This window comes from Coturnix japonica, chromosome 3, assembly GCF_054131305.1.
Source record: "Coturnix japonica strain WE chromosome 3, WE-NBRP24, whole genome shotgun sequence".
NCBI classification, from domain to species: domain Eukaryota; kingdom Metazoa; phylum Chordata; class Aves; order Galliformes; family Phasianidae; genus Coturnix; species Coturnix japonica.
The window spans coordinates 9,648,249-9,665,518 of record NC_140665.1 but is presented as its reverse complement, the minus strand read 5'-3'; the positions used below and the strand labels follow the sequence as shown (position 1 = coordinate 9,665,518).

Genomic DNA, 17,270 nt, shown 5'->3' with positions numbered 1-17,270 from the left:
ACTTGAAAAGTTTATACTTCATAATGGCTGTGAACAGAAAGTCTTTTCAGTTGCTTCCATCAAAAAAGCCTGCAGAAAGTGGTATCTGGTGTGTTGCAAAGAATCCAAACTGTTTGCAGTGAATGTCCCAGCTCTGACTTTGTAACATCCTGAATCCATTAAGGTCAAGTTACCAGTTTCTTGTATGCAGCAGGTCTCTCAGCATCCCAGGGAAAATATACATCTGCAGTGACTTCTGCCAGAGAGACCACAGATCCAGATGGCAAAATACGATGACTGGTATCACTCATCTCATATCTTGTTGTGAGCTTCAGATCTGCAGAGATCTTTTGAGAAGCTAAAGGCCTCCAACAGCTTTGCAAAGGGCTTTTCTCAGCAATCTCCTTTTTTATTCCTGACATACGATCAAGTCTCTCAAGCACCAGTTGTGAGGGGGTGCTCTTCTGGAAAGTGTTTAAAGACTGCATTAGTGTGGCCAAATTACAGCTGAGCAGGCAGCCTTAGTTCTGGCGTTACCCAAGTTTTCAGCATGGAATGTTTTTTACTTGAATGCTCTCAGAACGTAGTTCATTTTTTAAAATGTTGTTTTATATAAATGAGATCCTTTCCAGAGGGTATTTTCTGAGTGCATGTAGCAACATAAATGTATTTCAAACCCTAAATCCTCGAAATAAGTACCAGTAGTGCTGTGTTGAGGTACACAGATGAGAACATTCTGACTTGCTCTGGTTTTATTCATAAAGTAGCTACCTGAATATATGCAGTGATTTGAGATGCAGGCTGAAACTTAAAACAAAATCGTGAATTTGTTGCTTTCAAAAGTGCCTCTTGGCAATGCTTGAAGCTGATAACCTTCTTGCGTAAAGTCAATCAAATGCATCCACTTCCTACTCATTTAAATCAAAACTGGTGTTTCCCTAGCTGAATTGAGAGATTAACCCAGCTTCATGCCTATTTATTCCCCAGTTTTGTTGAGGAGCTCATCACTTGTAGAAGTTACACAGTCCATCAAGATCCAGAAAGTTTCCCTTTTGAGCATCACAATTAGTGCATGTTTGTCCGATAGCCTCTGGTAAGGGTTGAGTTGGATGTGCCATTCAAAGAGCAGGTGTGACACTGTGTGCCAGTGTGGCTCTGTGCTGGAACACAAGGGCAATTCCCATGAACTGGGAATGGCAGGGAGGAGCTGCCTTGCTTGTTCCTTGGCTCTTAATGCTGGTTTTGCTTTTTGCAAGAATTGCACAGATCACGTGCTCACTATCCATCGTGTGGGTGCCTATCTGTGCAGCCTGGTCTAGGGAGCCCCCTTTGGCAGGGGTTGGACTAGATGATGTCTAGAGGTCCCTTCCAGCCCCTACAACTCTGTGATTCTGTGTGCAGGCCCTGCAGACTGGCTCTCCTGTTCTCTCTGGGGTTTCTGAACTTGCTGGATGTTTGCAGGTATTCACCAAAATTGCAGCTGCGTCCTTCCTATACCTGGAGTTCGTCCTCAGCCAAACCAAGGCCACTGCTGGGGCTTTTTGCCACAGAGTCCTACCCACAAGGCTGGCTCTGCAGTTGGTGCCTGGATCTCTTTGCAAATGGTGTATGGCCAAAAAGCAATGCTGAATGTGGCATTGTTCTACTGGGTTCGTTAAATCAACCTCCTTTTTATTGTGATGCAGATTCCACATTGCACAACTGCGCTGTTAATTTTAGCACAGCATTGAGTATGCATTGTACTCACTTTTAATGACCATTCTATATAAACTGTGTTACGTTGGCTGTTGATTGATAATTAGAGAGAAATATATCTGTGCACAACATACGTTTAAAAAATGGTTATATAGTGTTAAAATGTAATATTTGGATCAATGTCTCCTATGGATTTTTGTAGATTTTCTACTCACTGAGGCATGCAGTCAATACCTAATTTCTCTGGAGATATACTGTGCTTAACATATTGAGTTTTTTTAAATACTCCAGTCCTGTGCATTGAGTGCCTAACACCAGTTTTAATTTGCTATAGTTGATGAGCGTAAGACCATCTATGCTGAATTCCCTCCAGCATATGTTTTTTGCCATAGGTTTCCAGGTAACTCTTCTCTTCCTTGTAACAAATGTTGCTCAGTAAGTTAGTGATTTTGCCATCTCTTGCATTGAGCAGGGTGACTAACAGAATCCTTGCAGGACTGATATCTGCACCTGGAAGGCAGCAATGGTGACTTGGGACAGGCATAAGGCTAAGCAGAGCATCTGATGAAGTTTGCCTCAGTAAGAGCTGCTTTATTAGTCCCATGCTGGGGAAAGATGCCACATTTTAGACAGATCTTTCTACCCTTCCCACTGGGTTACTGCAGTTTGTGCTCCTCGCAGTCCACCCTGATGTTTGTGTAGTGTTTTTACAGGGCATGCAGTGTTGGGCTGATTGTAGAGACAGATCTGCAGTTCTTGTTTGTGTTTTCCCCGCGGATCTGACAGAGCTGTTGCTGTTTGATATTAAAAACATAGCTTGGTGCTTGTCCATTTTCCCTTTTCTGTTACATACAAGTGTTGACTTGAATATCTGCAGGGCTCATTTTGTGAGGAGGGATGTTAAGGAATATAAACACCTGTGCCTGGAAAAAAATTCTTTCTGGGCCTGCATGGCTTCTTAGGAACTTCAGCTCTAAATGGCTCTGGATCAAGAGGTTTATTTGGCGTCTGTCTGTGTGCAGTAAGGAGTCAGAGGGAGCCCACTGCACTTTTTGTCACTCACATGAATTATTGATTAGCTGCACTCTGTGCCTCCCAACGACCTTGTTCAGGACAGACTGTAAATCTAAAAATGAAGGGAAAATATAACTGATAAAAAATGGGTGGAACTTTGCAGTGTGAGATAAATAAAATGATGTTTTAGTTTCTGAATATTGGATTGGAAATGTGTCCGCAGTAGAAGAGGGAGCAGAAGGTCATGGTAAGAAAAGGCACAGTCAGGCTTTGGAAAGAAAAGAAGGAAGATTGAATATGTTCTTAAAACCACCTCCATAAGCTTATCCTGCCCTGCCAGAACAGTCAGAAGTAGCAAAAACAAGATGTTGAGCATCACCATTTTTGAGCATAGCTGATGAGCGTGGCTTGGAATTAGCTGTTTTCTTTCATTTTGGTTTCTCATGCTTTACACCAGGAGTTTAAACAGTAATGACCCTCACAGCTGCTTGTCAGCCCCTTATCTATGTGGCCCTTACATTTATTTTTAAAGAGGAGTAAAACTTCTTGTTTCCATGTGTTCTGCTAACTGCAGCTCCAGGACCTTTTGCTTCCAACCCAGTACCTGTATCTCTTGCCACCACCATTTTACCTCCCACTCACATCTCATTGTGAACTTCCCTTGCTTTATCTTCTGCTCCCTCTTCTGCTGCAGACATGTTTCCAATCCAGTCTCCCTACCTTCCCATTACTTAAACTACTTAAACATCAAGTTTGGGGTGGAGACTGGAGCTGGCATAGGATGAGTTGCTCGCTGGCATAACCCCAGGTTGAGTTATCTAGAAGAGGTGTAGTCAGCACAGCGTTTGCACTGGATTTGTTTTTCTTTGTGGTTATTATCAGTGACTGTTTCTGCAAAGTGCCCAGTAAACCGTGCAGAGCCATGCATGAGGGAAGGAGAGACTGCCCCAACCCCTGCTGGCAGCTGACCTGGCCAAGGCTGGGTAACTCTGTGTATACAGCCTCTAAGCACTGCAATTCATTTCACATTTTTGCTTAGCTGCATTTACCTCACCTGTTTCCTGTAGCTGTCCATTTCATTTTTTGCTCAACTTTGAGTTAAAAAATACGTATATTTAAAAAAAAAAAAAGTGAGCCACTTTGATTTATTAAAATACAGTAATGATATATTTTTACCATACTAATATTTCTCTGTAGTCATGTTAACACCCCTTTTCTTTATGGGCTTTTGGATTAATGGCTATGGTATAAGTTATATTTGTTTGTGATTTAATATGGATTTGTATGCTGTAATGCCAAGGAGAATCGGAGGTTCCAGTTCATGCAGATACATGATGAGCAGCTAAAATGATGTTTTTTATGAAAAGCTTCCAATTTAAAGAAATGCTAGTGGCAAAACCGTAATGCAACAGTGCTAATTAAAAATAATAGAAAAACATTTCATTTATTGCTCATTAGCCTCCCAGCTCCTTACAAAAGGCCTGAGAAAGTGAGCTGAATGAGGGCCGTAGAGGAAAACCCCCATTTTGACGTGGTTTTAAGATGAGTTTCTCGGGAGCAGTGTAGCATCGAGGGCATAGTGTGGTATCATTTCTGTTCTATTTTGAAACAGTAATCTGAATTTATATTAGGGCTCAGACAGTTGCCAAATCCAGTATACAAAGATGCATAGTATATTTTCTTCTCAGGGTGAATTGCTTCAGTTACTTTACTCTGAGTTATTGTTCAACCCTATGGCTGCAAGTTGAGTATATGTTTGTAGTGCATATAAAACTTCTAGTGGCCTGACTCTGATTTCACTGACACCGCTGTTAATTCACTAACTTCAGTGGAGTTAAGCCTGATTTATTAGGCAGAAGTGAGGACAGAATCGGACCTTAAATCTTCCAGTAAAAAAGCTAAACGATAAAAATACAGTGAAATAAAATATCGCAGAAAAATAAGAGAATTCAGTGTAAGCGCTGCTTTGGATACATACATTTATAACAGTGACGACTTAGCAAGCAGAATTGTTGTGTCTCTGCCTGGCCATCACATTGAAAATGAAGCCAGGTTGACTTCTGTGTTGATGCTCACCAAGAATTCGTGTACTCCCCAGTACTGTTCTTCTGCAAGTAAACTTATAGTTTATATTTATTTATTAGTGCTTTATTTGGGTGAAAATCTAATTGTCCCATTGATCCTAGGTCATATTTACTCATTTAAGATTACTTATTTGAATATGTTTTTTTACTAGGATCAAAATGATCTTGAATTTGAGGAAATTGGCATCTGTGGTACTGAGCTGGGAAGGGAGCAGAGAGAAGGAATAAGCAAGAGCAATTGTGGAATCACATGTTGACATTTTCACGTGGATCTATGCAAACACACGCGGAAGTCTTTTAGCAGTAATGCTTGCAGTGACCTGCAAGACAAAGTGATATGGGAATTTGCCATCTCCCTGTAAAACATTTCCCCTTTTACTTTTAGTGATGTACAGCTTACTTGCGTGGGCCTCTTTTCCTTACTGTGGCTTTAGGAATGCATTGAGATCTTCCTTGCACCCATCTGCTGTCTGTGGTAGCTTTGCTGTAGTGAAGGACTGAATGATCCAAATATGAGCAGGCCGGTAACTGACAGCGGCCAAACCATAACTGTGGAGCAAACCACGTTCTGCAGGGAATATTCTGTCAGCAGACCACTAATGTTAGGTTAGCTCCTGAAATCTCATCACCTTGGCATTACTTACAGGTTGGTATCCAGTAGTTCTGCATCACGTGGTAATTTTGACAGTTTTTCCTCTAAAGGCCACTTTACGTAGCTCGTATTGCACAAGCAGGTGCCAGAGGAGCGTTGTGTGAAAACCAGAGGATCTGCAATCGGAGAGCTGGTTTATATGGTTATAATCTGGAATTGCCATAATGGCAAAAGGAGTTGTGAACGCATGTGTATGAATGGAATCGTTCCACTGTTAACAGGAGATTTATGGCAGAAGAAATCACTACAGAACAGCAAGTGGTAGAGACTGTGTTTTTATTTTAATACGAGAGCCAAGTCTTGCATTAGGACATTGTTGAATTTAGTGTAGAAAATAAACGACCCCTGGGGGACAGCGTAGCATTGTGTTAGATTGAAGAGCCTTTAATAACCCCATAGTCTAATAGCAGTTAAGATAGAGAATGCATAAGAAGTTATCTTTTGCTTTTACAATAATGTGAGCACGGTAACAAGAAACAGTTATGATGTGTTGGCATCGTCGCTTTTAGCAGATGACTTTTTTAAATTAAAAGATAAGTTTGCTGAGTGACTTTCTGGAATTTAACGAAAGCCCATAGAATATGACATCTGTTTACAGCAGGATTAGCAGCACTGTGCTCAACTACCGGCCTTCAGACAAGATGCATCGAACAAAGCTGAAGTCTTCTTTCGCTCACGCTCAGTTCAAACTCGTTTTGGAAAAGCATAAATTTAACTTCTGCATCTGCTTTCATCTTGATCAGCAGTTTCTGGTTTTGCGGGTTCCACGTTGTCTTGGCAAACTATAGGCTGTAAACGTGCACAAATGCATACTGCAACAATTCCTGCTTGTTCTGGTTTTTTGCACTCTTTGACTAGCAGTAAGCAACAGCAAATGGGTTAGCACTGCAGTTTCCCCTTGGAAAAGTCAGTCTATTGACTAACTGCAGTTACCTGTTTTTCTGCGTGGGAGGTACTTGGGGATGGGTTTAGTTTTGGACTGAATTACATCTAGGTGTTTACATTCTGTCGTTAATACATCCATTCAGGTTGTGCAGGGTGAGAGTGAAGTTCTTCCTGAAATAATTTCCTTAGTGCAAACGGTAGTGATAAATTTACACAGGGCTTGATAAGCAGCAAGTGTGTTTTAGCCTGTGCCGTGTCCCTCCTCTACACAAACCATTCATGGTTCTTGCAGGCAGGCAACTTGGGCGTGCAAATGTACACTAGATGGCAGTTTTGTCATATCTTCCAAGCTTCAATAGCTCTGTAGTAGAACAGGAAAGGCCATCAGTGTTTAGTCTGCACTCGCAGGGTCCCCGCATGACCACTGTGGACCCCATGGACTTCCTGCAACATGTGTTAGCAATTTAGCAGCAGACATTTATTTCTTTGTTTTACTGCTTGGCTCTTTGAGAAAGTGTTGGTACTCAGTTATGGGCTGTCTGGATCATGTCAGAGGCCATGGGGATCAAGTCCATGTGACAGGCCAGACTGAGGAAGGATGAAGTTGGAGGAGGTGAGGAAAGTGACCCTTACTTCAACAGTAACAAGTCACTGCGTGTCTGTGGACTGTGGCCAAAAGCCCGGGTGTTTTAGGTCTAATGCAGCTGAACAAACAAAACACTTTGCCCATTTGGCTTTTTCATATTTCATCTACAGTAGTTCAGTCAAAGTCTTTTCTATTTCCTAAGAAGAGCTTCTTATTCTTCATCTTTTTTTTTTCTCCTTCATCTTTTTTTTTCTCTTCCCCCCCCCCCCCCCCCCCCCCATTCTGTTTTAGCTCCATCCAGACGTGGTGACCTTGAAATCCTTGGCTACTGCATGCTGCAATGGCTATGTGGGAAACTACCGTGGGAGCACAACCTGAAGGACCCCGTAGCTGTCCAGACTGCAAAAACAAAGTAAAACCGAAACAATACACACATATGCACGTACATGTCAACATCCTTGTCACTTAAAAAAGTGAGCCTGGGAAGGACGGCCTGTAGGGTGTCACCTTACGAGAAAGCAAGAACGATTTTCCTTAATTGAGAGATGCTAGAAGCTGTTAATGACGGGAACTTTCCCCAGTTTCTGTGTACGTATGGCTGTGGCGATGCGATAAACTCAGCTGCACAGTCTGGTCTTTTTGTCTGCTATGTATTTTTTTGGTACCCCTTTCAGAGCAAACACTTGTGAATGAGCATGTGCCTTACTGCACACGTAGAAGGATGCTATAGATTTCCACTGCAGATTGCAGGGGGGGCTTTGTAGAGATGCTGGTACTAAAGTCTCTTGGAAGTTTTCTTTCACATTTGCATCCAAGGTATTTAACTTTCCATTTGATACCTGTTTTGTTTTTATTTTTTTAGCTGTCTTATGTAGGTTTTTAAATTTACCCAAGCCCACTGCTGTTACATTTAAACACCAGCATACTAAATAACTTGTGTAAAATCTTTTCTTTTTCCTGGCATGACTCATTAGAGCTTACTAAAGCAACAGAGTCCATTAGTGTTTTCTTTCACTGTTTTCACAGTTGGGACTTTAGAGAGTTAATTGCATGTGGTACAGAAGAGCGTTTATCCATAAATGTAACATCACAATTGGAGGAGGCAGCAAACTTTTAACTAGGGCAAGTCACAACAGAGGTACACAATGGGGATAGCTGATCCACAGAAATCAATCTGCAAATTCAGTGTGGCATCGGCTCTCAACAGAGAAGAAGGTTAGCCTGCAGACTGTGGATAATACAGATTGCATCTGTAAATGTTGACATCGTATGTTATGTTTAATATTTCTCCTTTAGAACCTCTGATCATTACACAGCCCCCTGCAAGCTAACACTTACACAATTCAATGTTAAATCAATTTAATCAATCGCCTTGCTTCACTAATTCTTCCCTTGCGATTAACCCTTAATTCTTCCCTTGCAATTGCTGGGATTTTTAGGATGCCAAGCAAACAGATGCTTAGGAGGAAATGCACAGAAAATGATAGATTAGATTAGCAGCGATATCCTCCTAGTCTAATTAATTAAGTACCTTGGTATCAAGTAACGTTCCACTTTAACGTACCTTGTTTTTCAGTGCCTGAACTATTTGCAAGGGCCAGAAATAGTCATCAGGATACACATGGGCACCCAGTTGCTTATCTGTCACTAAGTACATTACCAGCCCAGGCAGATGGCTTCTGGGCACACCAGTCTCTTGCTGTGAGAGCGTGACTGTGAGGAAGAAGGGCCAGGCCTGGAAGGTGGGGTGCAGCTGAGAAGCGGGAGTCAGAGCAGGACTCAAATTCTTTTGCTTATCGATAGTATCAGCCTTCCCTTATGGGTTCTTAAGCCTCTCCTACCAGTAACACTGGGACAGTGAGGTCACTGTGCCAAACCCATGGGCTTCATTAAGGGCTGCTGGTATTCTCGAGTTCAGAAATTTTCATGCTATAATTGGAGTGGGGTCTTTGTCTGAACTGGAATTTAAGCTAAACTAAAACGAAATAGACACGTTTAAATGTTTCGTTTCTCCAAAACACAGTCCAACCTTTTGATATTAGAGAACAGCTCCTGGTGGGACCAAGGGTCCTTCTGGCCTTGTGACCTCTTTTGGAGGGTGGTCAGGAGAAAGAAGTGTTAAGAAGAATGAAAAAGGGACTAAATCACTCTTTCAGTGGACTGCGTTTTTTGAACATTACCGATGACTTTTATTTATTAAGTAGGGAAATGAGGCGACTGTAGCATGGAGGTGTGCACTGCACGTAGCTAGATGTTAAATAATCCTCCACTTTCTGTTACAAAATGCAAAGCCCACGTAGATAGCTTTGCAGGGCAAGATTCCCAGGCCTGAACTTGGAGGTGCTTGTGTTACCACAGAACTAGGGGCTTAAAGCAGGGCATTCCTGGACATCATGTTTGTCTTGCCGGCAGCACTTGGCTGAAGTTAGGGTCTCAGTGAAACTGTTGCATGCCAAACAAACTAATTTTATGTGACTGGGTAACTGGATTGTGGCACTGAAATACATTATTTTCTATGTACCCCAATTCTACACATTTGGGAACGTATCTTGTTCCCGGTCAGCGGACCTTTGTGACTCCTTTAAACAAAACAAAGGATCCTTTGACAGCATTAACAATGCAACTAAAGGAACAGATTTCACTCAGGAAAAGGGGGCTGGTGCATTTGCAGACTTGTGCGGGTGCTAAGAAATGCTCAGATATGAGAGCTGGTATTGCTTTGCCCAATTCTAAGGTATGATTTATTCTGAGCTCTGGTTTTCTTTCTTTCATTCTTAATTTTCATACCACAAATACAAATCACTACGCTGAAATCAGAACAAGTCCAAAGGATTTTTTCTTTTTTCTCTGTCTAGAAAGCTTAAAATTTCTGCAGAGAAAACCGTGGAGGTGCAGTCTTAGCTGTAAACCCGGTCCTGCTGAAATCAGCAGCCTCCCAAGAGTTAAAAACACAGCTGGAGAGGGGAGTCTTGTTTTAAAAGCAATGCTGTGAATCATAGGCTATCCTGGAGGTCCACTCCCTTTGGAACTGAGACTTGCTGTCTACCTAAAATCCCAAATGAAGAATCACCTGCTCCAAAACCGCATTAAATTGTTGTATTCTCCTGTTGTTTCAGACTTATGGATGAGCTCCCAAATTCAGTGATGGAATGGAATTCTTCTGGAAGCAGCTGCAGTAAGTGTGCTGACAGTGTGGACCACATAGCTCTTCAGTCTGCTACTTAAAGTACTAGGATGTCTTACTTTATTTGGGGAAGCAATGATATAAATGAAACCAACTCTTTGATTTAAAATATTAATTGCCAAACTTTGACACCTGAAAGGCGTTTGTGAGACCTGAGTTCATGCAGTCTTATTGGTCGTAGGACAAACGAAGAATAACCAAGTCCTGAACTTTCCTGACATGCCTCACAACTGCATCAGATCTAGAAATCAAACCTGGCTCTCAGCTTCTTTTTCTGTCTGCATACTTCTTTGATAGCCTGTCCGCATCCTTATTGTCCTCCCTAAACTCCCCTCGCTTTTCTGCCCGCCTGTTTAATTAGTGAGTCAAATTCTGAGGAGAAGATGGCTGCGACTTCTTTACTGAATGTGGAACAATTAGGGTTGAGAAGGTGTTTCCATTGTCGGCAGCTTTTTATAAGGTTTGGCTCTTTCTTTTGCCAGATCCAGGAGTACAGGTTTGGTGGTGGTGTTGTGCAGTTAAAGCTGAGGAATGAGGGAATTAGTAAAGAAATCTCCACAGTGCTCAGAGATACGCTGTGTATTAAATAGGGTATTAAGATAGCAAGTAGTACAAAATATGTGTAATTCAGGAATGGATGCATTCAGGGCAGTTTTCCTTTATCCCATTTGTGTAAAATTTGGCACTAGTGGAACCTCTCTGAATGCGTATCTGTCCGGCATAATAATTCACCCTGCAATATCTGCGTTTAGCTGATAACGGGGTGGTTACATAATACTCATTGTGAGATTACGTCAGACTCATTAGTTTTAGGGTGTAATTTAATTTAACTAATATTTCTGACTTCAGTGGAGTTGGATCATGCCCCTCGTGTACAAGCTTAAGCTTAAAGCATTTTTATCTTGAAGGCTTGTTTACTGCAAGGGCAGAAACTAATTTCAGGATGCTGTTGGATGCTGGTCACTCTGCAGTGCACGATTCTCAGTGCTTAACGATACTTGGTGATGAAGGATACTTAGTGCTTTCATTGCAGTAACTTCTACTGCTGCTTTTCTGCCTTATCCCATAAGCAAGCACTAAGTAGGCAATGCAGGCATGGAGGGCTACGTTTTCAACCCCCAGGAGTGGCAGCACAAAAATCTTAATCTCATTTGTGGTGCTTGAGGTATTGATGTAGGGGATTTCAGCCATAGGTAATCCAGGCTGGTTGGGAAGGAGTGACTATTATAGGAATAGAACAACTGCCCACAAAAGGTCCGTAGCTTAATGTTTTGAGTTTGAAAAAGCAGATGAGTGCATAATTCATCTTGTCATCTACCTCCTTCGCTGAAATACAGAAGTAGCACGCGGGGAAAACATCACACGTCCCACAAAAGCCAGCATCTATTCTTTATTTATTCCCTTATTTTCATAATTTCTGCATCTGAGTGATTGGAATGCAGGATGTGTTACATAAAATGCATTCACAATCTACATCCATATTTAGTAAGCCTTTGCTTCTGGGATTTCACTGGATGCTGATGTCTGGTGTGGCACGGCAGTTTGAGGATACGCTTGGGTTGTCAGCTGAAAGAGAAGTTTGATCCACCCCTGCATGTTTTCCCCGGGAGCATTATTTTTGCTTTTCTTGTTTTTAGAACCATTGAAAAGCAACTTAATGCTGCTGTTGGGCTGTATTAGTAGGTTACCTCAAACTAATGCTGTCATTAGGCTGTATTAGTACGTAACCTCAGAACCAGCGTTTGTCCAGCTGTTAGAAGACAGAATTTTGTCGTTCACCAAAGCATTCTAAGGATATCTGTGCAGATCACAACGGAGTCATTGAGACTAGTTAATACTTAAAGTCGTGTTTTGATTCTGCAAATATGAAAAACTTCAATGTTTATCAGTAGAGTTCTGATTAATGACTGTGTTTGGGTAACTCCTTTGCCACACAAATTACTGCATGTGCAGAACAAGATGCAGTGCTTAAGGGTTAGCTTGTGTATCCAAGTTGGTCTTTTCCTTTCTCATCTCTGAAGGACAAGATGTTATCAGCTCCATTTTCAGTGTTGCCTTCAGCTGAGGCTGGTTTGGCAGTATAGGGTTGGCACCCATTTTGGAATTAAAGGATCGGTCTACACCAAGTGAAACTTACATTTGAAATGCGTTCCACAGGTGAATTGTCCAAGTTTTTGAAGCATGTTTATGGCTTAGCTTATGATGAAAAGCCAAAGTACCAAGAGCTTAAGAAAATCTTGTTGGATGGACTAGAGATGAGTGGAATTCCCTATGATGGCCCTCTGGATTTTTCCACTGCAGGATGCACACAGAACCACCGTGCTGCTAAAGCGTCAAAAGTAAGTAAGGGAACTTTGTAATTATTTCTTAAATCTCCCTCTTCATTGTTGCCTTTGATTTTGTAAAAGAGGAAATAGTTTAAGATGGCAAAACGGGACTGACACAGCAGTTCTTTTTGCCTTAAACACACCACGTTTGTTAATTCCTGTTTCCCCTGGCTTTGCTAAAAAGTGGGATGTCAGCCCTTAAGGAGGAAGAACTGTCATGAGTCCTTTTGACCTACAGCCCTTCGCTTCAAAGCAGCAGGTCTGTAGAGAACAATTTACTTTCAGGATAATGGGGAAGTCGAGGACTTTGTTCACCAGCATCTCGAAGGCAAGCCTGGATGCCGGCTTTTTCCTCCTTTACAGATTAAAAGCAAAGCTACCTTTATTAGCGAAAGCATTTAATTCATTTTCTTGCTTTCAGACTGTTCTTTGTCATTTGCCTTTATGCTCCTGCAGCCACTAATGTGGAGGTGGTATTATTCTGGGATTTAACTCCGTTCTTGGTATGCAGTGATGCACTAACGCGGGATTTAAAGACTGACAGCTAATAGCGTTACGTTTTCCTTTTGTACTTCTAAGCCTGAAACAATACGGTTAATAAAACCTTATTTTAATGAGTGGAAATTGAGGTAATTAGCGGTCTGACTGGACTTGCTGTGAAATGTCAGTCCCGGCAAAGCTCTGCCTTGAAACTACCCGTATGCAAAAGCCCTGTTTCTCCCTGTGATGTGTGCGCAATAAGGATGGGGTCAGGGTACCATTCATTTTTAATATTTCTGGTGAACTTTGGACCAGCACAAGTGTACGTGAGCCAAGAATGCAGGATGCAAACTAATGTGACTGATAGGCTGCTGGATGAACGGTGATTCAAGTATCAGCGCACAGATGGTTCTGATTTGCTGAGTTTTGTAGCTGCTGCAACTGAAGACATAAAATATCCTTCTAGTCATAAATTAGCTCTTTGGAAGCAAAACCTTGGCACCAGAGCTTTACAACCTTCAATTAGTAGGGAAAGAAGTATTTGAATGACTGTGGTATTGACATCTGTAGGCCTGCATAGTAATCATTCCTAATAGAAGAGAATATCTGTTTGAGGGGGTTTTGCATGGCTAATTAACCACCAGTGAGAATATGTAATTTTTTCATGATCTCCTGATTGTCACCTTTCTCTCATGATACAATTACGTTTTATTGTAGCCAGTGTCTCACAAACCAATTGTCAGCACTATTTACATGTTGCGGAAGGCAGGACCAGAGTTCACGTTTAATAAAAAGGCACTGAGTTTTGATCCTGGTAATTGCAGATACTTAGTTTAGCAGTTTTATTGACTTTTCTGGCTTTAGCTAATTTGAGACCATTTGTTTTTCCCCCCTCCAGTTTGTGCCATTTTCTGAACTTACCAGCCACCTGGTAGTGCAATTAATGGGTCTCCATTTGATCCAGTTGGGTCTCTGGGTTGCACGCCTGAGATTCCTTGGAGCAGGATAGCAAACAGCTCCTCTGTTGTTCTCACTGCCTGGCCTGGGACTTGTGCAGTACAGTGTCATAAATGGTAAAACTTCTGGACTGTAAAAGTCACTGCAGCACTTTGCTGTTTGTTGGTGAGTGCGTGACCCTCCTTCAATCCCCAGGAGCGGGATGTGTCACTTGTTAGCACTCTGGTGCTGCTGGCTCAGGGACATTTGTTTCCAGTGGCCAACAAGTCAGATCCCAGCACCTATAGTTACACATTTTGACATTGGCTGCCTTAAGAAGAATGCTTAAGGGCCACATAATTACAAGCAGAGAGGGCAGGTAACCTAACCTTCTCTGGTTTTACTGCTGTTCTCGGACAATGTGGGCTGCAGGCTGAGGGTGCGATGCAGTTTGGTGCCAGTCCCGGCATCACTGTGGCAGGCAGGCAGTTCCCCTTTGGAGCTCCTCACGCTTACCCTGGCTCTGACTCCTTTCATCTCACACCTCTGTGTTCCTACCCCCCCTTTTTTTCTCCATCTACTTCTCCCATTGAACGGGTGACCTGAAGATAGAGGGAGCCACTACAAACAGGCCTGATTCCTCACTTCTGAGAAGCAGAAACTGACTCTAGTTTCTAGTAGTTTTGTACAGGAAGGAGGTGAACTTGGGTTAATTCCCATTTGAAGGCCAGTAAACACCCAGCACTGCCCCTGAGGAGATCCTGTAACAAGACCTGTCCTCAGAGGTGATGTGAAAAGGAATCTTTACAGGGTTTGAACGTTAAGGTTCAGCTCCCTGTGTTGCACGTTAACTTAATCTTGAGATGACATTAAAAGTGAAACAGTAGTTACATCTGTGTTCCCTGTTTCAGTTGCACATTGAACAGATGATATAACATTAATTAGGTTAATTCTCCAATTTGTTTACAACAGTTTTTGGCACTGGATAAATATTCTCAGCTTTCTCACCTTCGCTGAAAATGCTAGAATTAGGGCCAAACGAAGTATGCAAGGCCAGCTGACTGCTTGTTAGATGTTGTGTTTCATATTGGAAACTGATTACATTAATACCCACTTGCCATGTTAGCAGCATGGAATACTGTCATTTTTAGGCATACGACAAATATTTTCCCGAATGCTGTAAGCCCTGCACTGAAAGCCATTTAGTCATTTAAGGCACATGTGCCTTGTGAGGATAGCAGGCATGGCTGTCAGCAGGATCAGCAGCTCCTGCACGATGCACCGCGGTGCTGCGATGCAGAGAAAACAGCTTGGACCTCCAAACTGTCAGGGTGGCACCGAGCCTTGCTTATGTCTTGGGGTTTCTCAAGGCTATTGACAGCGTTATGTCCTGAGGTAGGGCAGTTATTCAGAACAAATACGTCTTTATGTTATGTTTCTAAGCAATAATGTTCACAGATCCATAGATGTGTTCTTGAAAGGTGCTTTGGGTTAAACTGTAGGAGGTGCTCTTACTGGCACTTCCAACAGTATTTAGCTTGTGCAGTTTCTCTCTCCTATATGTATTTAGTTTGCAGTATGCATAAGAAGCATATTACTTCTTTTCTAGCTTCTATATTGAGACACAGCTGCTGCACATAGGGCCATATGCAAACATTGCAGTTACAGAGCTATTAGGGTGCCAGAAGTACCAAAGGCATGTGGCATACAGCCTGTGTTTTGGCTACGTTTGTCTTCCAAGTTAAAAAAGCCAAAAAAAGACATAATTGGATACGTAGTGCTTAGAGCAGCACTAGGAGGAACTTGTATTACCTCAGTGATAGATGAATATTCCGAGGGGTGTAACTCAGGTTTAGTCTGTAGCCTACCTCCCAAACACAGCACAGCTCTAACTTCGTACTGCTTGAAGATGGCATCTACTGGCAATAGAAATGCTGAAAAGAATTCTTTAGAAAGATTAAAGCTGACTCTCATCCTATGCTCCCAACAGTGAAGCCAAAAAGCTTTTCTTTTTAAAGTACTGCGGCCTTATTTTTACTGTACAAAACTGACTGTCCATCAACAGGTTCGCCTACCAAAGCCTGTGCCAAAACCAGCTCAACGGAACCAAAAAAAGATGGAAAGTGAGGAAAACGTCTGTCAAAACAAGGCCCGGACTGGAGCAACGGGCAGGCAGCTCCAGGATGAAGAACAGCCGAGTAACTCAAACTGGACACTTCCCCAAACAGAGGTGAGGGTGTTGGCAGTGCAGTAATGCATGGTTGTCTCCTGGATTATCTCACTCTGTTGGCTCGCTGGCCACCTTTTGGGAAGGGCCAGGAGGAGAAGAGTGCTTGAAAAAAGTCAAGCACCAAGTCACAAACACCAGAAGCACACATACACTTTATTGGCTTCTATTGTTGGAAACTTGCAACTGCGTGTGTTGTACCCAGGTAAGAAGAGTGAAATAGGTACACTACCAGGTCAAATACTGGAATAGTACCTGTAATAATTGTGATGCCTGCTGGTTTTTCTTCAGCATACAGAATTACTGTACACCAACAGGTTCACTTTCCAAAGCCTTCACCAAAACCAGTGAAACAGAAGCAAAAGATACAAGAGGATGCCTCGAAGTACCCAAGCAGGCACCAAGCTCAGATAACGCACAGAAAATCCCATGCTGAAGAGAAGCCGATGAAACTGAATGGCACCATTCAGAAGACTGACCCCCAAAAGGTGAGGGTTGTGAGTTAAACATTAATGCAAACTTAATGTTTAACACAAACACTGAAAGGTTCGCGTGAGGTTTCTTCTTGGTCATGCAGCTCCAAATTAACGTTTGTTGTATACAGTTGGGTAGTAAAGCACTGCCCACTGTGTTTCCCAACAGATAAAACCTGAGGGTTGGAGAAGTTAACCTGCCTTAGTCTTCAGCTATCCTTTACTATAGAAAGAATAAAGCAGATCAAGGTTATACTAACGTTCCAACTGAACTTAGTAAACATCCTCTGTCCTTTAACAAATCTGGCCCTGTTTATCTCTTACACATAGAAAAACAAGAGGAGGACAATTGCTAACAAGCACAAAAATGTAGCTTTAAAGATAGCTTTATTATTAATCCAAAATCATTTGCTTCAGGCAGGCTGCTGACCACTGCCTGGAGACTCCAGTGCAAGCTAAGAGAATGAAGCAGAAAAAGCAGAGCTGTACCTGTGAGCATCAGGCAGTAGAGTGGTGAGCAAGTGGCTGGAGGTGTCTGGGCTGGAAGCAGGATAGTCAGACTCTGAAAGGTCTCCTTTTTCTCTGAAGACATCAAGTGCTGCTTCATAATCCTCACATGTACAATTGTAAAAACACTGGCAAATAAAAACAAGGTAGTGCCCATCCCACCTCTATTTCTCTCCTGTATGTTTTGTGTGAAGGTGACTTCTTAAAAAAAAATGCAGGTATGGAAAGAGATGCATTTGGT

The 17,270-nt window shown here is 42.2% G+C and overlaps 1 protein-coding gene across 14 annotated transcripts in view; it reads left to right on the top strand.

Moving 5' to 3' along the window:
- VRK2 (VRK serine/threonine kinase 2) overlaps nucleotides 1-17,270 on the top strand; it is a 41,689-nt gene that overhangs the window by 22,572 nt on the left and 1,847 nt on the right. For 5 of the 14 annotated variants that reach the window (XM_085542636.1, XM_015856792.2, XM_085542631.1 and 2 more), the window contains 5 exons: nucleotides 7,187-7,307; nucleotides 10,012-10,070; nucleotides 12,237-12,418; nucleotides 15,888-16,052; nucleotides 16,367-16,537. In XM_085542636.1, coding sequence (XP_085398762.1) covers nucleotides 7,187-7,307; nucleotides 10,012-10,070; nucleotides 12,237-12,418; nucleotides 15,888-16,052; nucleotides 16,367-16,537 — 698 coding nt within the window. Of the gene's footprint in view, nucleotides 1-7,186; nucleotides 7,484-8,136; nucleotides 8,163-10,011; nucleotides 10,071-12,236; nucleotides 12,419-15,887; nucleotides 16,053-16,340; nucleotides 16,538-16,939; nucleotides 17,191-17,270 lie in introns of those variants that run through there. The other 9 variants (XM_015856793.3, XM_085542632.1, XR_014944401.1 and 6 more) reach the window with 8 other exon arrangements.